The sequence below is a fragment of the Sceloporus undulatus genome, chromosome 1, assembly GCF_019175285.1.
Source record: "Sceloporus undulatus isolate JIND9_A2432 ecotype Alabama chromosome 1, SceUnd_v1.1, whole genome shotgun sequence".
Lineage (NCBI taxonomy): Eukaryota > Metazoa > Chordata > Lepidosauria > Squamata > Phrynosomatidae > Sceloporus > Sceloporus undulatus.
Genome location: NC_056522.1, coordinates 4,065,296 through 4,089,257, shown reverse-complemented (window position 1 = coordinate 4,089,257; position 23,962 = coordinate 4,065,296). Strand labels below are relative to the sequence as shown.

General features: G+C 43.0%; 1 protein-coding gene across 1 annotated transcript in view; it reads left to right on the top strand.

The window, feature by feature from the left end:
• Nucleotides 1-22,025, top strand: part of ZNF395 (zinc finger protein 395) — a 40,873-nt gene extending 18,848 nt beyond the window's left edge. Inside the window, exons 3-10 of the mRNA XM_042446978.1 lie at nt 1,591-1,892; nt 5,705-5,817; nt 12,764-12,990; nt 14,791-14,891; nt 17,825-18,095; nt 19,212-19,304; nt 20,595-20,713; nt 21,565-22,025. Coding sequence (XP_042302912.1) covers nt 1,591-1,892; nt 5,705-5,817; nt 12,764-12,990; nt 14,791-14,891; nt 17,825-18,095; nt 19,212-19,304; nt 20,595-20,713; nt 21,565-21,676 — 1,338 coding nt within the window. The 3' untranslated portion in view covers nt 21,677-22,025. The remainder of the gene's footprint in view (nt 1-1,590; nt 1,893-5,704; nt 5,818-12,763; nt 12,991-14,790; nt 14,892-17,824; nt 18,096-19,211; nt 19,305-20,594; nt 20,714-21,564) is intronic.
• Nucleotides 22,026-23,962: the final 1,937 nt, after the last annotated feature.

The following is a 23,962-nucleotide window of genomic DNA, read 5'->3' as shown; positions in this document are numbered from 1 at the left end:
TGGGCCAGGAGAGAAATTGCTGGCTGGGGGTATGGATGCACTCTTCTTTGGCCAATCACTGGGTTAGTGGGATGGTGAGTCCGTTCTGGGCTTTGGTCCGAACTTGAAAATAGCTCTCCAAATTGCTGCATTTGTTCTGGTGGCATTTGCCACCGGGGATGACTCCTTTCACGTTTAAAAGCACACCAGTGACATTGTGTATCAATTCCGACTGGTAGTCTGAACTTTATGTAAACTATCCTAGTTTTTGCACCTATTAGGAAGCACAGTAGGAACAAACATTTTGGGGAGAACCTTCAAATTTTGTACTAAAACCCAAAGCAGATCCACCGTTCCACTCACACGGAAGCCACCAGTTGCTGGTTGCTACTAGTTAATAATCATAAGCCTAAGCATAATCATTTATTATTAGTATTGTTTACCACATGTTGAGTATCCCGTATCCAGATATCTAATGCTGCATCTGCACTGCAGAAATAATCCAGTTTCACACTACTCTTAACTGCCATATCTAAATGCTATGGAATTCAGGGAATTGTATCTTTTTGTAGCACCAGAGCTTTCTGACAGAGAAGGCTAAATGTCTCACAAAACTACGAACCCCAGAATTCCATAGCATTGAGCTGTGTTCCACCTTTGCTTTCTGATGGTTCAGCGTACATAAACTTTGTTTCATACACAAAATTATTTAAAATATCATGTATAAAATTAGCTTCAGGCAGTGTGCATAAAGTGTACACAAAAGATAAATTCATTTTGTGTTTGGACTTGGCTCCCATCTCCAAGGTATCTCACTATTTTATTTATTTATTTCATTTGTATGCCTCCTTTCTCCCAAAAAGGGACCTAAGGAGGCTCACAAGATAAAAACACTTTAAAAACAATTTAAAAAGAAACAATTAAAACTACCCAGTTAAAACAGTATAAAATTAAGATTTTGTGTATGAACATATTCAAAAATACAGAAAAATCCATAATCCAAAACACTTCTGGTCCCAAACATTTCAGATAATAAAGACTCGGTGTACCCCAACATCCAAAATTGTCTATGAGAGGCTGAGATAGTGACATCAGAACCGTTTTGAATTTTGGAGTTTTTCAGATTTGGCAAAAAAATTCCAAATCCCTTGTGAAACTACAAACCTCAAGATATTCCTTAAGATGGAGCCACACCAAGCAAGATTGTACTGAAATTTTGTAATGTGAAAGAGGCCAGAGGTAAAGATTTCTCTGACTGTGGCTACGGCTGGTATCTTTGCCAAGAGGTGCCTGAATTTTTGCTGCACAGATTTGCAGCCAGTCCTGTAAAATGGAGTCTTGGGCTGCATCTGCACTGTACAAATAATCCAGTTTGACACTACTTGAACCACCAAGACTTGATGCTATGGAATCTTAGGATTTGTAGTTTATTGTGCCCCCAGATTTCTCTGACAAAGAAGGCTAAATGTCTCATACTACAAACCCCAAATTTCATAGCATGGAGCCATGGCAGCTAAAGTGGTATCAAACTGGATTATTTCTGCAATGCAGATGCAGCCTTAGTGGAAGACTGGAATGTTCCCTTTCTCATTGCCATCGGTCTCTTTGCAGGTGTGCTTCTTTTGCAATGGGCAAGAGAAAACTGGATTGATGGAGCACCACGACAGCGACAGCAATGAAGTGAAAGTCTTGCTCCCGGAACAGGGATTTTCTGTCTGCAGAAAAGCCGAGGAAGTGAGGTTGGCTAATGCCCAGGTGTTGCCTTGCCCGCCTCTGGAAATGGAGCACAGCACGCATGCGGCAGCAGGCTTCGATGCCATGGCCATGGCCATGGAAGATTGCCCGACCTCGACAGCTGACGCCGTGGCATCTGCTCTGAGATCCGTGTCTCAGAATATCGACGTACCTAAAAGGTGAGGGGTTTGGATTGCTTGGTGGGTTGTTAACCTTTTTAGGCTGCATCCACACTGCAGAAATAATCCAGTTTGACACCGCTTTCACTGCCATGGGTTAATACTACAGATTTTTGGGAATTGCCATTTTGTGAGACATTTAGCCTTCTCTGTCAAGAGAGCTCTGGTATCATGGCAAACTACAATTTGTCACTCTGAGAGCCTTTGTGGGTGAAGAGCGGGCTATAAATACTCTAAATAAATAAATAAATAAATAAATAAAATTCCCAGAATTCTCTAGCACTGAGTCATGGCAGTTGTTGTTGTTATATTTATTTGTACCCCTCATTACCTCCAAAATTGGGACTTGAAGCGGCTTAAAGTCTAAAAACACAGTACAATTATAAACTTATAAAAGTGACAATTAAAATGGAATTAAAACTATTATGATATTAACTCAGATCAATTGTTTAAAAATAGAATACTATTCAAAAAGAGAAAAGCACTGAAACACCATATACTTTAAAATAATACAACAGTAAGACTAGTTGAATGAAAAATGAAGTTGCAACAGGTTTGATCTTTAGTTGGCAGTGAAAGTAGTGTCAACCTGGATTATTTCTGCAGGGCGGATGCAGCCTCAAAAGACGTGTTTCTGTTTTTGCTGTGTACCTTCAAGACATTTCTGACTTAAGGCAAGCCTATCCTTGGCAAGATTTTCTTTGCAAGGTTTATTTAAAAGAAGTTTGCCATTGTCTTCCTCTAAGGCTGAGAGAGTGGGACTTTTGCCCAAATTCACTTAGTGAGGTTCCATGACTGAGTGGGGATTCAAACCCTAGTCTCACAGAGTCCTAACCCAACAGTCAAAGCATTACACCAGGCTGGCACCTGTCATCCATGCTACTCTGATACATGGCTACCCTATTCTAGTTTGTCCAGAGCTTTCAGACGGAGAACGCTGAATATCTCACAAAGCTACAGATCCCAGGATTCCATAGCATGGCGCCATGGCAGTTGAAGCAGTGTCAAACTGCATTATTTCTACAGTACAGATGCAGCCTTGGACGAACCTACCAAGGGGCTTTCTTATTAAGGTTTATTATTCAAAGGAGGTTTTGCCTTTGCCTTCCTCTTACACTGAGAAAATATGACTTGCCCAAAGTCACCCAGTGGGTTTCCATGGCTGTACAGCGATTTGAACCCTAGTCTCCCAGGGTCATAATCCAACACTCAAGCCACTACACTACACTGTCTCTGTCTTCAAGTTGACTCTGACTCCATGGATTGAAGCAATGGCAGTTAAACATGTGTCAAACTGCATTAATTCTGCAGTGCAGATACACCCCAAGTTTGGCTTCTCCATTTGAAGTTGCAGAGCACTCCAGGAGACGCAGTTCATCTTTTTATTGGCCGGAAAAAGGATGGTCCTGGAAGTTTGCAAGAGGTCAAGAGTGCCCCCCCAAAACACCAGGGTTTGGGGGGGGGCATCACATTTCCTCCCGCCATGATGGACAAACAGTAGACCCTTGCTATCTGCTGGGATTTGATTTAAGGACAGGATAACCAGATGTCATGAATGCAACAAAGGACAAGGCACTGCAAAATGTAGGTCATTACCCAATTAAAGTTAAAAGCACAGATATAAATACAAATTCATGCTTTTTAGTTGTGCTCAAAATGAAGGTCATTTTGAAATTCCTCCTGGCCAGGAGGTTGAAATATAGAACATGTTCTGGGTCGCCTGTTCTAGGATCTCCTGTGGATACCAAAATCCACAGATGCTCAAGTCCCATTATATACAATGGCATAGTAAAATGGCATCCCTTATATCAAATGACAAAATCAAGGTTTGCTTTTTGGAATGTGTATATTTTAAAAACATTTTCAAACTGTGCATGGTTGAATCTGTGGATGGTTGAATCTTTGGATACAGAGGGCTGACTGTAGATGTTCCTCAACTCTCTAATACAACTAAAGTGCCATCTTTAAAATCAGCCGTGGAAGGCTATATATACATGTATTTTAAAATCTTGACGTTTGGGTACTTGATGTTCTGAATTGCTGCTCATGAAGGGTTGCCTGGAGTAGCTTGTTTAAATAATTTATTATGCTAAAAGCGCCTTTTATAGCTCCTTCTCCCAGAGAAGCAAGGCAACGGGAGTTCCTAGCCGAGAACAAAATTCAGGCTGCAACGAATCATCGGAGAAAAGACGCCTGGACTTTCCTTGACCTTGCTGGTTGCAAGTGTCTTTCGGCGCTTGTTAAAAGTTGACGGTTTTAATCGGAAATGCTTTATCGGCTGAGTTTTAATAATGAATTCGTGCCTCGGGGTTGTGATAATTTGGTAGCGCTGTAGTGGAACATGTCTGACGTGGTTCCATTAAAACAAGCATGTAACGCTATAGGTGGAGCTGGAATCCAGGTCTCTTAGGAGGTCGTTTTTCTTTTGTTGCTTGAACGTTATGAAGCCGTATCTCCTTGTATAAAAAATTAGGGTTTTAAGATTACCTGGAGAACCTTCTCTTTGTCCCACCACCTTCCTAGGCTTGTTTGGTGGGAACAAGAGAGAGGGCTTTCTGGGTGGCTGCTCCCAGGCTTTGGAAGTCCCTCCCCAGGGAGGCCAGGATGGCCCCGTTCTTGCTGTCCTTGTGGCAGCAGGTTAAAACATTTTTGTACCTACTATAATAGACAAAGAATAAAAAAAAACCCATGGTAAGATACTATTTTATATGATAATAGCAGCAAGGACTATACAGTGGTACCCCGGGATACGAATTGATCGCGTTACAAAATTTCCGGGATACGAAAAAGTTCCATTGGAAAAAACTGTTCCGGGATACGAAGGTTTTTTTTCGGGTTACGAATTTTTTTTCGGCGCGAAATTCAAACGCGCGGCTTGCCAGCGCTAACGGAAAGCCCTTTTCGGCTTGCGAAATGCATCGGGTTACGAACGCCGCGGCGGAACGAATTAATTTCGTAACCCGAGGGAGCACTGTATATGCCAGAAGATGGAAAGGTAAAGAAAGCCCAAATGTAACAGAATGGCTATGGGAAATGTTCAATAATGTAGAGAGAAATAAGCTAACAAATTTGAATAGGAATAAATCAATAGATAGATTTAAGAAAGAATGGTTAGGAATCATAGATTTTATGAAGACAACTTTGAGAAAAAACAATAATATAACATAGTTTTTCATGGTTTTTTTGGGCTATGTGGCCACGTTCTAGAAGAGTTTATTCCTGATGTTACAGCTGGCACCTTCAGAGAATGCTGGCATATATACTGTGTGACCCTGGGTAGGGAGAAGTGATTTCCATGTTAATCTGTGTATTGTTCTGTTGAAACGTCAGGAAGAAACTCTTCCAGAACCCTGGTCTCCAGAGTCATAATCCAACATTCAAACCATTGCATCACACTGGGTCCATACATTTTATAGCCCCACTGTATGTAAAGGTACTTTAGCATCCATGGATATCCATGGGGGCCCTGGAACCAAACTCCACTGCATACCAAAGGCACAATTTATATGATTTTTCAATTTTTTTTAAATTTTGTGGCATTTTTAATCTGCATTGTTTTAAAATGTTGTTAGCCACCTTGGGTCACATGGAGTCTCCTTCCTTGGAAGTCTTTAAAGTTAAACAGAGGTTGGATGGCCATCTATCAGGGATGCTTTGATTGTGATTTCCTGCATGGCAGGGGGTTGGACTTGATGGCCCTTGCAGTCTCTTCCAACTCTATAATTCTATGATTCTATTGGGAGAAAGGTGGGATATAAATGTATAAAATAATGACAATAATCATTTCTCTTCTGCCTGGTCTCCCATGATAGGAAATCAGATGCTGCAGTGGAGATGGATGAGATGATGGCTGCCATGGTCTTGACCAGTTTATCCTGCAGCCCTGTGGTACAGAGTCCACCCAACAGTGATGCCAGCATCCCAGGTAAGTTTGCTGGACCCTGTTTTTGATGGATGGGATGAATAATTTGAAGAACAGTCTAGATTCATTGTGCTGGTGGTATAATCTGTCCAAATGACTATAGATCTATCTGTATGCAAAGGGATCTTGTAGCACTTTTGAGACTAACTGTGTAGAAGGAGTTGTAGCATAAGCTTTTGTAGACCTGGGCTTACTTCCTCAGATGCAAGATCTATCATTCTGTCTGCTGGTCCATCCATGCATCCATGCACCCACCTATCCACCCATCCAGTCCAATGCAATTTTAGCCTGCATCAGCAGGAGTGTAGTATCCAGATCAAGAGATGCAGTTGTACTGCTCTACTCAGCTTTGGTCAGACCTCACCTGGAATCCTGTGTCCTGTTCAGGGCAACACAATTCAAAAAGGATATTGACAAGTTGGAACATGTTTAGAGGAGGGCAACCAAAAGGGTAAGGGGTCTGGAAAGCCCTATTAGGAATAGCTTAAAGAGCTGAGAATATTCAGCTTGAAGAAGAGAAGCCCAAGAGGTGACATGATGGCCGTGTTTAAATATTTGAAGGGATGTCATATTGAGGATGGAGCAAACTTATTTTCTCCTGCTCCAGAGACAGAAACACAGAGCAATGGATTCACACTACAGGAAAAGAAATTCCACCTAAATATTAGGAGAACTTCCTGACAGCAAGAGCTGTTCCACAATGGGATAGGCTGCCTTGGCGGGTGGTGGATTCTCCATCTTGGGAGATCTTTAAACAGAGGCTAGATCGCCCTCTTGCTCTTGGTTTGACAGTGTGTTCTGCATTGCTGGGGTTGACCTAGATGCCCTTTCTGGTTCCTTCCAGCCCATGATTCTATGATTCTGCCTACCTATTGAGGTTGCCACATTGGATGAAAGACAGGGGCTCCAGTACCTTTAATCCTTAACAGATCTTGGAGTAGGTAACCCAAAGCTCCATCAAATGGGATAAAGGACCTGTCACACCATCCAAACTGAATTTTCAGCCACTATGGCTTTTACCTCACTGGTGGAGAGTGGGGTGTGCATGGACTAGCAGTGACAAGAACAGACCTGGAGGCTCTTCCACACCCCCAGATCCTCACCAGTGAGGAAATAGCAGTGTTGGGAGGGGACAGATATAAATTATGGGAAAGGTTTGTGGGGTGGAATTACCATATGTGTGTATGCACCCAGCCAAACTTACTTCTGTTTCTGGAGTCTTCTAGGGTAGGGGTATACAGTCTGGAGTAGTTCCATTTTTTTAGTCTAAAACTCCCAGAATCATCCATCCAGCCATTGGATTTGTATTTCCATCATGGGAGTTATACTCCAAAAAACTAGGTTTTCTAGGCTCTGGGTAGAAGAGAGATCTGGAACTGCTGATAGATTTCTGAATGCTATGCAATAGCTTTGCAAGACTTTCCTAATTCCTGCGGCCTGTTCAGATTACATGGCTATAGTGCTGTGATTCCACTTTAATTGCCATAATTCCATCCGGTGGAATCATGGGATTTGTAGTTTTGGGGGAAGCACTGAAGTTGTCTGGCTGAGAACCCAAAAGGCATCTTCCTAAGCTGCAAATCCTAGGAGTCCGTAAAATGGAATTCCGTGGCCGTGAAAGTGGAATCATAGCTATAAATTACGATTATAATTCTAAGATATAGCTATAATTCTATATGGCTATAATTATAACTATTATAATTCTTTAGTGTGACTGGGCCCCCAGTTATTGCACAAGAGGGCACAAACCGAATGATGCATCCTCTTTCCCTCCCAACCTTAATAGCATTCCTGAAATGGCCACCAGTTATTCTTTGCACGTGCCTCTTTGCCTTCCAGCATTTTACTTCCCCCTTTCTTTCTTGCCAGTTGTAATCTTGTTTTGCCAAAATCCCAAACTGCATGAAGGAGTCGGTGAGGTGCTTTCCTTGCTGAAGCAAAGACGGCAGTGAGTCAAGTCCCTTGAGAGCTGCTGTGCTTTGTAACCCCACTCCCACCAATCCACTCTATCCCCCACCATCCCCACCCCTTTTCTGCTGTTGGACAGCTGCAGAAGAGGCAGCTGGCTGGAGGTGAGGACCGTGTCTGCATTCCCAGAGAGAGATTGAGAGAAAGAGAGTATGAACGTGTAACCCAACCGCCCAGCTGCTGTTTCGAGTTGGATGCACAGACCTGTTACGGAATGACTGGAGGTCCGGGAGCATCAGGAGGGAGCTTTATTTAGAGGAACTTCCCCAGAGTCACGTTGGACCTTGTGTGCGCGCGTATCTGTGACTAAAAATAGGGCGCATGCAGCGTGGGAAATGCGAGAACTCTGTTTAGCAGCAAGCTGGTTTGGCTGTGAAGGTGTGGAAAAAGACATCTAGAGCAAGGTTAAGAAATGGCTGGCTAGGAGATGGTTTGGGACTATAGCTCCCATCAGCCCCAGACAGAGGATGGGAGTTGCAGACCAGCAAAATCTGAAAGCCAATGTGGCATAGTGGTTGAGCGTTGGACTATGACTCTGGAGGCCAGCGTTCGAATCCTCATGAGCCCTGAAAAACACAGGGTGATCTTGGACAAGTCACACTCTCTCAGCGTCAGAGGAATGTAATGGCAAACCTCCTCTGGAGAAATTCTTCCAAGAAAACCCTACGATGGTCTCGCCTTAAGTGCCGCCATAAGTCAGAAATGACTTGAAGGCACACAGTAACAACAACAAAAGGGCGTTTTGTGTCCTTGCATGGAAGCTGGTCTGGGACTGAGGGGAGGCTTACTTTCATATTACTATTCACCACTCTCCTCTCAACACACTCCAGAACACACAGAGCACAATTGCACAAATGTCTATTCAGAACAAAACATGTTTTGTTCAGTGGGGCTTCTTCCAGGTATGTGTGTCTGTGGCCATGGTCTTAATGTATTACAGTCGTTCAGTGCAGATGCTTGATTTAGATATCACACGGAGCACAGTTTCAGCTAAATTTATGGCAGCACTGAAGCGAGAGGCTGAAATTCTGCTGGTATCTTACACCTCTGTAAGTTCCTTTGTATAAGTGGTTGTACTTTTGGGGCTGTTGTGTAGCAGATAATATATTCATGTCATGGTCATAGAAGCAGAATATTGGAATTCGGAAATTCGGCAGGTCCAAAATGCTGCAGCCAGGCTGTGGACCAGGGCTGGTTAAAGCGAACATATAGCCTACCCCTTGAAACTGGGCAGAATTCAAAGTGCTGGTTATGACCTTTAAAGCCCTACACAACTTCGTTGTTATTAATCACCTTTAAGTTGATTCCAACTCATGGCAAACCATGTGGATGAGACATCTCTAAATCACCCTGTTCTTAACATCTCTGCTCTGGTCTTGCAAATTCATACCCATGACCTCCATCATAGAGTCCATCCGTTTAGTGTGTAGTCTTCCTCTCTTTCTACATCTCTCTACCTTTCCTAGCATTATTGTTTTCTCCAATGAGCCATGCCTTCTCATGACCTTTGCAAGGCCAAAGTACGACAACCTCAACTTTATAATCTTCGCTTCCAGGGAGATTTCCAGCCTCATCTGTTCAAGTATCCATTTGTTTGTCTTTTTGGTGGTCCACAGTATCCTCAGCACTCTTCTCCAGCATCACATCACAAATGAGTCTATTTTCTTTTTATCTGTATTCTTCACCGTCCAGCTGTCACATCTGTACGAGGTACACTAGTGGGCTTCCTGTTGGGCATTTGCCTGGCCACTGTGAGAACAAAATACTGGACTGGAGAGGTCTTTGGTGGTTCTTTCATACACTTTGTATTGATTCCCTGCAGAAACCCATTCCATTCCATTTCTATTTTTTCTTGCCATATCATGGAAATGCCATCTATAAATCTCCAGTGCTTATTCTGTGCACAGAATAGATTATTAAAAGAGCAAATATGTTCCTGGCACCAAAAGCCGTCTAGCCAGCAAAGGGATGGTGAGTTGGAAGATGCCCCCATCTCCCTGTCTGTTTCATGAACAGTTTAAGGACAGGTGGGGATTTATCGACCATGCTTTCATCATTTGGCAGGAGAACTAGAGACAACTCCCAACATATTGAAATGAGCTGGGCTATTTTTTAGACAGTAATAGTCAAACTGGGGAATTATCTGGAAGCATTTGGATTATGCATGGACAGCCACAATATTTTCATTGTACATAACTCAGTTATCAACTCCTATCCACTACTCTTAGAGATACAGGTTGAGCATGCCTTATCTGGAATTCCAAAATCCTCCAGAATTGTCTACATTGATGGCTGAGATTAGGATGATGATGATGACGATGACAACTATTATTATTATTATTATTATTATTATTATTATTATTTCTTACTCGCTTCTCCCCATGGATCAAGATAGTGACACTTTGCTTTCTGATGTTTCAGCCTATGCAAACATTGTTATTATTTTATTTTTATTATTATTATTATTATTGTTATTTTATTTTCTTATATCCTGCTTTTCTCCCAATATAGGGACTCCAGGCAGTGAACAAGTATAAAACAATATGCAGTGCGCCCTTGCCTTACATGGGGGATCCATTCTGGACCCCTCCGCCTAGGGCAAATAGCGCATATGCTCGAGCCCCATTGAAAATAATGGAGCTCGTGCATGACATGTGGGGTGGCGCATTCACCACGGGTGGGCACGCCATTGCAACCCCATCATGTGGCTTTCAGCATAAGCCGAAAGCTGTGTAAAAGGTGCCCGTGTATGATGCGGTTGCACTGTAATAATATATAAAATTTAAAAAACAATTAAACAATGTTAAGGATTGAAACAGGTTTAAATTAAAATATACATTGAAATACCATTAAAATTTGGGTAGCCCAGCATTAAAAACCCAGTCTTTCTCCACTTAATAGGCCTGATTGTTGTTTCATGCACCAAATTATTATAAAATATTATATGCACAGGGCGTAAGCGAGACAGAAATGAGGTTCTTATTTAGACTTGGGGCCCATATCCAGGCTGTCTCATTATGTCTATGCAAATATTCCAGATTCTGACATCTGAAGCACTCTGTTCCCAAGCATTTTGGATAATTTTTCATCATTCAACTTGAATGAACAAGATTAATCACCACTGAAGGCTTGGGAACGATCGCTTGTGTTCTTCTGCCACCCATCAAACTGCCATCCCCATCCTGAAATTTTTAATAAATTAATTGGGGATAAGCATTGCATAAACAGTATTCCGGTTAAAAGCCACTGTTTCATATTAAGGAAAATCTTCATCCACTTTTCTCTTTCTCTTCTTCATTTATCCTTATCCTCATTCAAGACATCCTTGCTTCCTGCATGAAAGAAATCCCGTATGCTTGCAAAGTAACCTAGATTCCTGTAGACTGCATGAGAATATGAATTTTTTAAAAATAGGTTTGCTTCTTCCATACTGCATTCTGCTTTTACTGCTCAGATACATAGAGGGACAGAACTTGGAAATGTTATTCAACTTATCATTCAAATTGTTACTTGCTACTCATGGTTAGTTATTTATGTAGTAGGATAGGGTTATTGCTGCTAATTACAAAAATCACTAAAAATGTCCCCAAATTGCTACTCCCTCAAATTCTGCGAAAAACTGACATTTTTTGAAAAATGAGCAAATGGCAATGTTTATGGACATCTGGTTAGAATGTCCAAAAGCAACTAAGTCAATCCTTTTTGCAAAAAAATAAAATATATTAAGAATGTTATATTTTTAACATGCTGCTTCTAAGCGGTTGCCTAGTGGTTAAGATGCCAATTCTGATGATCAGAAGATTGGAAGGTTGGCAGTTCGAGGCCCAAGTGCCACATGATGGAGTGAGCTCCTGTCACTAGTCCCAGCTTCTGCCAACTTAGCAGTTCGAAAGCATGGAAATGCAAGTAGATAGATAGGGACCACTTTGGTGGGAAGGTAACAGCGTTCAGTGCAGTAATGCTGGCCACATGACCACTGGATTTGTCTTCGGACAATGCTGGCTCTTTGGCTTAGTAATGGAGATGAGCACCACTCCCCTACACTCAGTTATGACTAGACATTCATGTCAAGAGACTCAAGCTCTAGAGCCGCCTCGAGTCCCTATATTAGGAGGAAGGCTGGATATAAGAATCATAGAATAACAGAGTTGGAAGAGACCACAAGGGCCATCCGGTCTAACCCCCTGCCATGCAGGAACTCTCAATCAAAGGGTGATGATGATGATGATAGCAGCTCTGATTCTACTTTACTGACCATGGTTCCATCCTATAGAATCTTGGGATTTGTAGTTTACTCAAACTCTAGAGCTTTGTGGAAGTGAATTCTAAGTACCCCTCCCTAAAATTAAAATTTCAGGATTCCATAGGAGAACCATGGTAGTTACAGTGCATTCATAGCATTATAATTGTATAGTGTGAAAGGGGCCCCCTGCTTTTCCTCCAAGGAGCTCGTCAGCCTTTAGCCCCTGACCATTTTATGTTCACACCAATAGGTACTGACATGGCCATATCAGAGGGCTAGCCATCCATGGATTGGAGCATCTCTGAATGCCCCAACCCATTATTGCCAATGGCTGTGCATGCATGTGGCTGCACCGGTGTGGTTGTGTGTCCATTTGTGGGGCTTGAGGTCCCATGCCTTTTACTATCTGCAGTGTGGAGTCTGGAACAGAACCCCCACCGCTACAGAGAGCCCACTGTACTTCATGGAACTAGAGATCCCTACATTCCTTATGATATAGCCATGGAAGCTGGGGGAGGGGATGAAAGTGCTGCCATGGTGTACCCATTTGTCTTAATTTGGAAGCTGAAGTCATGTTTCACTCAGTGCTACCTGTGTCGTTTTTCTGCGCTCCCACAAAATTGCCTTAGAAGCTGTAAAACAAGGCAGACCACAGGCGTGGGCATCATCCGGACTTGCCCACAAAGCAAAGAGATAGAGTGGTTTCTCACCTGTTTTTCTCTCTCCTCTCTTCCTCAGCATCCCAAGGGGTCTCTGACGTCTGGAAGGAGAGTGGGGAGATGTCTGACGGTGGTAGCAGCACCACTAGTGGGCACTGGAGTGGCATCTCCACCCCTTCGCCACCGCACTCGGAGGCCAGCCCAAAGTACTCGAGCGAAGCCCTCAGCTCTCCTCGGACCGACGATGGGTTCGAGACCGACTCGGACCCCTTTCTCTTTGAGGAGCCTGCTCCGCGGAAAAGAAAGGTGTGCATAGGGCAGAGATGGGCAACGGCAGGGCAGGTGGAAGCCAATTCTCTCCTCTGTGGGCCACATGGATGCGTTTTGGGCACATGGCAAGTGACGTCACACTGCATCTTGCTGCCACGTTGGTTCTTTTTGGGCTTTGAGGAGCTTCGAGGGCCATGAAAATAGGGTGCCACATCATCATATTGTCTGTTCCACACTATGGATACAACTAGCAGCTCATGGGCCACATGCTGTCCCAGATCATACCCTTGTGGTCCCTGAAGCTCTCCATCAGTTTCCTAAAGCTCACAACACACCATTTATTTTAAAAATTGGCATAACATTTTTTGCAATGTGCCAAAGCATACAGAAAAAAGTGTGCAAATGTGGAAAATATCCCCACAATCACCTCAGACTTCTGTGTAAACCCAAATAACTCAGTTTTCCTCTGCATCCCTTCTCAAAATGGTGACGGGATGCAATGCTACTTCCTGTCACCATTTTGAGAGGGGCTGTAGAGGAAAATGGCTGTATTTCGGGTTGCTGTCAGGGAGAGATGTGTTTTGTGGGGTGGAAATTGACGCCTGGCCTCCACATAGTTGCCCACCTCTGATAATGGAGGAGGAGGCTGGGAAGGGCAGAGGATTATCTTGTGAGAAGTTTATAAACCACAAAGGCTGCATCCATATTTCAGAAATAATCCAGTTTGACACCGCTTTTGCTGTCATGGCTCAATGTGGTGGAATCTGTCAGAGAGCTCTGGTGCCACAAATTGTAGTTTGTTGTGACACCAGAGCTCTTTGACAGAGAAGGCTAAACTGCAGTTCCCAGATTTTGATCTCATTGAGCCATGGCAGTTAAAGTGGTGTCAAACTGGATTATTTCTGCAGTGCAGATGGAGCCAAAGAGAGTGGATGTGGGTTTCTCAGAAGTCAACTGTATTTCTCCTAAAGCTATTGGGGGAAACTTAGCCATTTGAAAACCTGGAGGCAGCAGTTGCTCTGGTACAATTTAAGAATGAGATTTGGCTTTTTCTTTACAGCATGGGAATTTCACAAGCCTAAAGCCTGCCCACTCCTCATGTATAATATGCTTCATCCTGTTTTTGGTACGTTTTATCATGGGATTCATATTTCTGCCCATGTCGTTTCATTGAACACAAACAAATAATACAGGAAATACTCTGAACTTGGTAACTGTAACGCAGTAGCTTTCTATTGGAGCAACAGTTACTTTTTAGCAACTTTATAGCATGACCTTATTGATAAATGTACAGTGCAACAATTATGGTCTCTTCCAACTCTATGGTTCTGTGATTCCATGGGATGGAGCTACAGCACTTAAAGTGGTGTCAAACTGCATTGTTTCTTCAGTGTAGATGCACCCAGAAACTATATTCTGATGCTCCTTTTATACTAGACATACTTAGCAGTTTGATCCCACTTTAACTGAGGTGGTTGCATCCTGCTGGACCCTGGGATTTGTAGTTTGGTGAGGTCCTTGGCCTGTCTGGCTGGGAATTCTAAATCCCCCAGAAGACTACAAATCCCACGATTCTCTAGGATTGTGGTGATATGTTCCTCAAATCCCATTGTGGAAGAAAGATGGGATAAAAGTTCTTGAAATAAATGAAACAAATAAGTAAGTAAGTAAGTGCTGGGAAAGAGACCGAAATGTGGAGATCTTGGGAGAGTTTGGCCTTGGCAGGCTTTTGAATTTTAACTATGGAGTGGCAGTGTGAGAAGAGGTGTGCCATTCATCCATCCATAAGTCTAAATTAATTGGTCATAAATTGACAGGGATCTGTGTTTCTCTTAGAACTCAGTGAAGGTGATGTACAAGTGCTTGTGGCCCAGTTGTGGCAAAGTCCTTCGCTCCATCGTCGGGATCAAGAGGCACGTGAAGACTCTACACCTGGGGTAAGCCTTCTGATTACAGATAAGCCGGGTTCATGCGAACAAAAACAAAGACCAACAGAGAAGGGATTATGTCCGCCGGGGGATGAGACCAGCTGGAGCATCAATGATGCTGCTTGACTCCAGATATGGAGTGTGTATATGGTGTCTGTTCATAGGGGATGATTTGGCTTTTGACCTGTGAAGGAATAATTACAGGTTGAGTTTCCTTTATCCAAAATGCTTGGGACCAGAAGTATTTAGGATTTTGAATTTTTTAAAATCTGGATTTCAGAATATCTGTATATGCATATATTGTCGATCCTTGGTATCCACAGATTCCTTAGCCATGGATTCAACTATCCACCAAACTGTCCACAGCTTTAAAGAGTACAATCAGCCCTCCATTTTTTTATCCATGGATTCAAGCATCCATGGCTTGAAAATATTTTAAAAATACATACATTCCAAAAAGCAAACCTTGATTTTGCCATTTTATATAAGAGACACCATTTAACTCTACGTTATATTTAATGGGACCTGAGCATCCACCAATTTTGGTCTCCATGGATGGTTCTGGAACCAAACTCCAGCGGATACAAAGGGCCCACTGTATCAGTTCCAAAAAGCAAACCTTGCTTTCACCCTTTTATACAGTGGTGCCTCGGGTTACGAAATTAATTCGTTCCGCCGCGGCGTTCGTAACCCGATGCATTTCGCAAGCCGAAAAAGGCTTTTCCAAAGCGCGGCTAGCGGTCGCGTTTGAATTTCGCGCCGAAAAAAATTTCGTAACCCGAAAAAACCTTCGTATCCCGGAACAGTTTTTTCCAATGGAACTTTTTCGTATCCCGGAAATTTCGTAACGCGGTCAATTCGTATCTCGGGGTACCACTGTACAAGGGACACCATTTTATTATGCCACTGTATATAACAGGACTTGAGTACCCACGGATTTTGGTTTCTGGAATTAAAGGCACACAATACACAGACATAAAACAAAAATTATGTACACTGAACCATCAGAAAGCAAAGGTGTCACTGTCTCAGCCACCCATCTATAATGAGATACGGGCCCCAAGTCTAAACCCAAAATTCATTTATGTTTTGTGTGTACTGTAATTTTATAGAACATTTTTAATAATTTTGTGTATGAAACCAAGTTTGTGTTTGTGTACACTGAACTATCATAAAGCAATGGTGGTGTGATCTCAGCTGCACACGAAAAAAGTTTTGGTTTATGGAATATTTTGGAATTCCTGATAAGGGAGACTCAGCCTGGACCCATAGTCTTTCAATCTCTGTTTTGCAAGACAGATTAATGCAGCCTTGCTTATTTGACTCTGAAGTTGCTGTGAGCTGGGTTATAATTTTGCTGCATGGCTCCCTCTGGTGGGGAGACCCAAAGTACTAAAGCACATGTCCAGTCAGTTACGCCTACATTGTGAGTGGCCAGAAGTGTACGGTCATTGTGTAAATCACAGGTCAGTTCCACTGAGAGAGCCGCCTTGGTGGCTACTCCCAGGGTGTAGAATTTTTTTTTGATGGGAGGCTAGATTTGTTCCCTTTGTGCTTTCCTTCTACAGTGACTTTTTTCTCTATAAACAGGGCTTTGGTAATTGGTCGATTGTGCAAAAGTGTTGTTTTTTAAATAGTGTGTCTGTGCTACACTTTTATTCTTTTGCTGTTATTTGTTGTCAAGTGGACCTTAATTTTTGGCAGTCTTATGAATGAGAGACTACCAAGTCACTCTATCCTCAACAGACCTCCTCAGGTCTTGCAAACTAAAGGCAGCCTTTGTGGCTTCCTTGATGGATTCTGTCCATCTGGAGTGCCATCTTCCGTTTTTCCTACTGCCTTCCCCTTTGCTATACATTATTGTCTTTTCGAGTGAGTTATGTCTTCTCATGAAAGTACGTACAGTACAACAGTCACAGTTGAATCGACGTGGCTTCTAGAGAGAATTCTGGCCTGATTTGCTCTTGGACCCATTCATTTGTTGTTTTGACAGTCCACGGTATCTGAAAATAGGACAGAAAAATGAGGTGTCCAAAACTTGATATCCACGGGAGAAGCACAGGCTTGATTTACTCTCAGACTAATTTATTTGTCTTTTTGGCAGAACATAGTAGCTGAGGTATTCTTATTTTTTAAGTTTTCAAAATACTAATACAGCAGAACCTTGGTAACTGCTGGCATTTGTTTCCAGGATCCTTTGTGGATACCAAAATATGTGGATGCCCAAGACCCATTAAATACAATGACATAGTAAAATCTCTTATAAAATATCGCCAAGGTCAAATCAAGGTTTGCTTATTGGAATATATATATATATATATATATATATATATATATATATATATATATATTCAAGATGGTTGAATCTGGGAGGAAAAATCCATGGAGCCAGAAGAATAATGGGGAGCCAGAAGAATGGAACGGAAATGACAGTAGAATTTAGAGCTGTATTAATCTGGAATATCGGTATACAAAGGGATCTTGTAGCACCTTTGACTAAACATGCACAAGAAATTGTAATTTAAGCTTAAAATACAACTTCTTTTGCAGAGTTAATCTCAAAGGTGCTACAAGATCTCTTTGCATATTGAAAAGGCAGTGTTTAGCAACCAATTTTGGTAAAAATAAGATGCCCAGGTTTGGAAAGGTACCAGTTTGGGCAGGACAAATTTGATGAGGTAGCAGGAATGTCCCTTGATCTAGCATAAGTGTCACTGAGTTGGGACTTCATGGCTATAGTTCGCCAGTGGATTGCCCTATTAGTTAATGAACTAAGGCTTCTTCATAAACTGAATTGTTGCTCTCTAGTAGAAAAGAGATACTGGTGGAGAGGAAAAATAATTGACAGTTAGAAAGGAAACACAGATCCCACATGTCTAACTGTTACTTAGTTGACCTGGCTTTGTTGATTCCTTATCCAATTCTTTTTGCCAACAATGTAGGGATAACACCAACTCTGACCAGAGGAAGAGGGAAGAAGACTTCTACTATACTGAAATGCAAGTCAAGGAGGAGGCACCCCCTGAGCCGGCTGTGACTGTCCCAAGCCCCTCTGCCGGCTCTTCCCCAATAGTCATCCAGCAGGCACCGTCCCAGTCGGAGGCTCTCATCCTGGATCAGGCAGCATCTCTGGAGCCTCACCTGCCCAGCAGTGTCCTCAGCCAGTCGGCCCCCAGTTCATTCTGGCACATCCAAGCTGACCATGCTTACCAGGTAGGACAGTGTCCAGGAACATCCAAAAAATCTAAATGATGATGGTTATTGTTATACAGGATGGGTGACACCTGGCTTGACAAAGGTACATGTGAAAGGGATCTAGGATATTCATCAGCTGAATATGAGTCAACAGCAGTGTGACGTGGCAGCTAAGAAAGCAAATGTAATTTTGGGCCACGTCAATAGGCGTATAGTACCTAGATCGAGGGAAGTAATAGTGCCACTCTATTCTGCTTTGGTCAGACTTCACCTGGAATAACACTGTCCCCAGTTCTGGTCACCACCATTCAAGAAGGAAGTGGACAAGCTGGAGTGTGTCCAGAGGTGGGTGAAATGGTGAAAGGAGTGGCTTAGGGAGCTGGATAGGTTTAGTCTGGGGAAGAGAAGGTTAAGGGGTGATGTGTTATCACTGTTTAAATATTTGAAGGGCTGTCCTATTGAGGATGGAGCAAGCTTGTTTTCTGCTGCTCCATAGAATAGGACCTGGAGTAATGGATTCAAACAACAGGAAAAGAGATTCTACCTCAACATTAGGAGGAACATCTGACAGTAAGAGTTGTTCAGGAGTGGAATATACTACCTCAGAGTGTGATGGAGTCTCCTTTTTTGGAGGTTCTCAAACAGATGGATGGCCATCTGTCGGGGGTGCTTTGATGGTGAGTTCCTGCATGACAGATTGGGGTTGAACTAGGTGGCCCTTGTAGTCCAAACTTTATGATTCTGTTATTGCTACTGCTGTTAATATTATTGCTATTATTACCACTACCACTACTACTATAACAAATGTCATCATGGCAGTTGGCAGCATGATCTTTCATAAACTAAAGTCTACTTCCTCAGATGCATTTGGTGATCAGAATGCATCTGAGGAAGTAGACCTTAGTGTACGAAAGCTCATGCTGCCAGCTTACTTCTTTCTCAGTTAGTCTCAAAGATGCTAGAAGATCTCTCTACATACTATTCTACAGACTAACACGGCTATATCTTTGAAGTCTACCAGATGTTAGTGACATGAGTTTTGGATGCTATACAGTGCTGAAAAGGCTTCATCTTGCAAATTCTCTGTGTGAAATAAAGATGTGGAACTGATGGAGCCCTTGTTTCTTTGCTCAGGCTTTGCCGTCCATTCAGATCCCAGTATCTCCACACATATTCACCAGTATCAGCTGGGCTGCAGCCACATCCACCATCCCCACCCTCTCACCGGTGAGTCTCATTGCTTCGGTTATACCAGGGATGGGCAACTGGGCCATAACTTCCCCAGTGAACTCAGGTACCTCCATTTTCATCTGCAGTCCTTGTCAAAACGAGACAGGAAGTACAGGTGCTTTGTTTCCTGTCTCCATTTTGAGAGAGGGACTGCAGAGGAACAATAGAAGCATTTGTGGATAGAGCAGAGTTCTGGGGTGTTTATTGGGGTGGGGGCATTTTTGCATGCTTTTACACATGGGGAGGCTTTCTGTGTAATATTGAGGCAAACAATGCTTGGAAATCACATAAATCCTTCCATTTTGAGGATAGGGTGGGTTTGATGGGAGACTGTATGCTCCCTTGGGTTACACCAAACTTGAATGAGACAAGGGGAACTTTTAGGAACACTTTATTGTGGTTGAAGTGACTTACATGTACTGGTGGAATAGAGAGAACTGTGATTACATTTCTATTCCTCTTCCTCTGCTCCCCCTTCTCCTCCTCTCTTTGTCCATTCCCTCCTCCTTTCTCTTTTATTTCTCCTCCTTCTTCTATCTTCCTTTCCTCTTACTCTTTTTCTTCTTCATTTACCCCCTCTGCCTCTGCCTCTCCTCCTTCTCTTTCTTCTTTTTGTTCATCCTCTTCTCTTCTACCTTCTTCTTTTTTCATCCTCTTCCCCTTCTCTTCCTCCTTTTCCTCTTCATCTTTTCTCTCCTTCTTCTACTCCTTTTCCTCCTATTTTTCTTCACTCCTCTTCCTTCCTTTTTCCTCCTCTTACGCTTCTTCATTTCCCCCTCCTCCTATTCCTTTTCCTCTTCATCATCTCCCTCTCTTCTTTTTCCTTTTCCTCTTTTTCTTCATTCCCTCCTCCTTTTTTCCTCTTTCCCTTCTTCATCATCCTATCCTCTTCTTTTTCATCATCTTTTTCATATTCATCTTGTCCTCCTCTCCTTCTCCTTCTTCTCCTCTTCTTTTCTCCCCTTTCTCTTATCTGCCTTTCCCTTTATCATTTCCTCTTCCTCCTCCTCCTCTTCTTCCCCTTCTCCTCACCTTGCTCCGCTTTCCTTCTTTTCCTCTTCCTCTTTTTCTCCTTTCCTTTCCTTCTTCTTTCTTCCCTTTCTTCTTCTTCTTCTGTCCTCGTCCTCCTCCTCTTTCCTCCCTCATCTTCTCCTTCTGTCTTCCTCCCCACTCCTGGTTTATAACTCACATCTTCACTAGAATAGTGCCTCACTTAGCCCTCTCCTTTTAATAAAATTGTTTGGATTAAAAAAAACACCAAGCAAACGCCTAAGTTCTGTTTTTCAGGTCCGAAGCCGGTCCCTGAGTTTCAGTGAGCCACAGCAGCAGACGCCGCCCCCGCCTCCTCCTGTGCTGAAATCCCACCTGATTGTTGCATCTCCCCCTCGGGCGCCCAGTGGCACCAGGTAAGAAGCAGCAGGAGATGGCAGTGCCTGTCAGAAATCTGTGCCAGCAATTGCCAGACTGGTTTCCTGGGTACCAGACAAAATGGATTCTGAGCTTTCCTACTTCTTAGTTAGTTTTGAATCTGTCATCCCCTTTCTATCAGCAGCATTTTAATGGCCATTTTTTACATTTTAAAAGCTGACATCCCTTCAGATATTTAAAAAAGGAAAGTCTGTGTCTTCAAGTCGCTTTATGACTTATGGCAGCCCCATAAATTTCATACAGTTTAAAGATGGTCACCACATCACCTCTCTGCCATCTCTTTTCCAAGCAAAACATCCCCATTTCCCTAAGCTGTTTCTCCTAGGTCTTGGTTTCCAAATCCTTTTCCAGACACCTGCTTCGGGACATTTTCCCTCTTTGATGGTTGCTTGGGGGGGACATATAGACATGAAACTAGACATGAAGTTTCTGGGGGTGAAACAGCTGTTGTCCACTTCAAGGGCAAGAGGGTGAGAAAGACTTAAAACTGATAGCCTTATTGCATGACAAAAGAAAGCCAAGACATACACGCAGAGTAGTGGCTTTCTCCTTGCCTCTCTGCATGCTTTCTTAGCACTTCTGTTCTCCTTCATGAGGGAGACAGTCATAAAAGCATGCCTTTGGCCAAATGGATTTTCCCAGCATGCCAAAAGGTATGCCTTTACCACTGTCTTTCTCAGGAAGAGAAAGGAAGTGCTACAGCGTAGTGCAGAAAAGTAAGGAGAAAGTCACTTTTCTGTGACTCAGTCTTGACTTTTCTTTTATCATGCGAGAAGGGTCCAAGACCACTTTGCACATTGATGTGTCTCCTGTCTTTTGCTCTTCTTAGGAAAGTCCGTGGGGAAGCCAAGAAGTGCCGCAAAGTTTACGGCATCGAGCACCGGGACCAGTGGTGCACAGCCTGCAGGTGGAAGAAAGCGTGCCAAAGGTTTTTGGACTGAGAGCACCTGCAAGAATGCACAGAGCGCATATACATGTATATATACACATACAACACACACACATAAACACTTTTTCCAGTGGGAAGGCTGGTGAGAGCTCCCTCTTGCCGTTTGGTCAAGAATGAGCAGCCAGACCTCTGTGTTTTTGCCACATTGTGGCCCTGGGTGGCCTTGGAAGCCATATCCTGGTGCCTTGGCCCAGATCTTGCAAGCCAGCTGGTCATCCTGAGGTCTGTACAGGTTTTCTAATGTTCATTGTTTTGTGGGAATGTTTTTCTTTTCTTTTCTTTTCTTTTTTTTTTACACATTTTCCTTTTTTAAAACACACATAAACACACATACACACATACATGGAGGCTCCCTTTCTTTTTGTAAATAAGTGGGACGAAGGAACAAGAAATGAGAAAAAAGAAGAAGGAAGAGATTGGTGTTGATATATGTTATTCTCTCTTGGTTGGTCCAGGGACCAAAGAACTTTGGGACTGTCCCCCCCCCCCCACACACACACACTTTAATGTGGATGAGGTTGGCTGCGTGATTGGACCAGTGGTTGCAACATGGAGCATTTGTCTCTTCCCCCAACTTGCTTGGCGAGCTAAAAAAGTTGCAACATGTCAGCACAAAGGGGAAGTGAATTGGTCAGTTGACCGCGATTGGGAGTCATTGACTTGCTCACAGGGACTTTTCACACTACAGTTGGCCCTCCACATTTGTGGCTTCGACTTGTGCAGATCTGATTATTTGTGGATTTGATTAATATATTCTCTCTAAAATTGACCATAGTCGTGCTGGAAGACCTAGAGATTCCTTGAGAAAACACTTCTCTAGGCATGTTTAGGTCCTATGGTCCTAAATTCTATGGTTACCTTTTGCTGGAAGTTGACCATAGAGTCGTGCTAGAGGACCTAGAGATTTCTAGGTAGGTGTTCTCTTAGATAAAGAAAAATAGTGGTTATTTATTTTCCACTTTCACGGGAGTCCTACGCCCCTAGCTCCAGCAAATGTGGAGGGCCCAGTGTACATTGTTATAGCACTACGAATCCACTTTAACTGCCATGGTGGCAACCTATGGGAGGGGTATTTAGAATTACCAGCCAGAGAGCTCTAGTGCTTCTCACCAATCTACTGATCCCAGGATCCCACAGGATGCAGCCATTGCAGTGACTGTGGCATCATGGTGCTTTAACTGTGTTGTGTAAAACGTTCTGTGGATGCTGAAGGTTATCCTGTGATGCCCACAGAGGAAATGGTCATTGGCACCCTCAAGTGAGCGCTGTTTTTTTTTTTAAACAAACACCAAAAATGTGAAATGGATGCTGTTGGAAGGAACAATCATTACATTAGATTACAATCAGATGAATGTTTTTGTTGTTGTTTGCAAAGGGAACGGAAGCTCAAAATAGTTCTGGTGGCTTATTTTAAGCTGAGGCTGTTTGGCTTCCTTTTTAGGGAGTGAGACAGAGAGGTGGCTAAATAAAAACAAAATGTTTGAATTCATTTGAAACCTGAATTCCAAATGAGATGGATGTATGAGAGATCTGCCACTGCTTTTCAGTATATGGTGGTATACTAAGGATGGGCAGTGAGACTTGGCATCACTTGGGCTGTGGTAGTGTGCGCCTGGCACTTTTCCATCCATCCTCATGCCTCTTTTTTCCCATGTTCCATACTGTGTCTCCTCCTATTATGAGACAGTAAATTGGAATTTGCAATGGCATGTGCATTTAACCACGGAGATGCATTAGCGCTGGCCCCCAATGGCAGAAATTCTTCCTAAATGTGAATTGGACAGACACAGACTGGCCTTTTAGCCTGGCGGTTCTCAAACTGTGGTCCTCTAGAGCAGCAGATCCCAACCTTTGGTCCTCCAGATGTTTTTGACTTCAGCTCCCATAATTCTTGACTGTTGGCCAAGTTGACTGGGGCTTCTGGGTGGTCAAGTCCGTCCAAAAGAAATGGAGGACCAAGCAGTTGGAAACCACTGCACTAGATGTTTTGGACTTCAGCTTCCAGAAGGACTAATCAATATGGTCAGGAATTTGAGGAGTTGGAGATCCCAAATTTGAGAACCACTGTTTCAGATGATTTACCTGTGATTTTTTAAAAATGTAGACCATGAAATATACTGTGGGAAGGAGTCTTCAATAGGACCCAGAAAGTCAAGCCTGGCTTTTGTAGAGGGATGTATATACTGTGACTCTGAGATGAGCAATGCAGGCCGGAGTGCCATAATGTCCTTCCTTCCTTCCTTCCTTCCTTCCTTCCTTCCTTCCTTCCTTCCTTCCT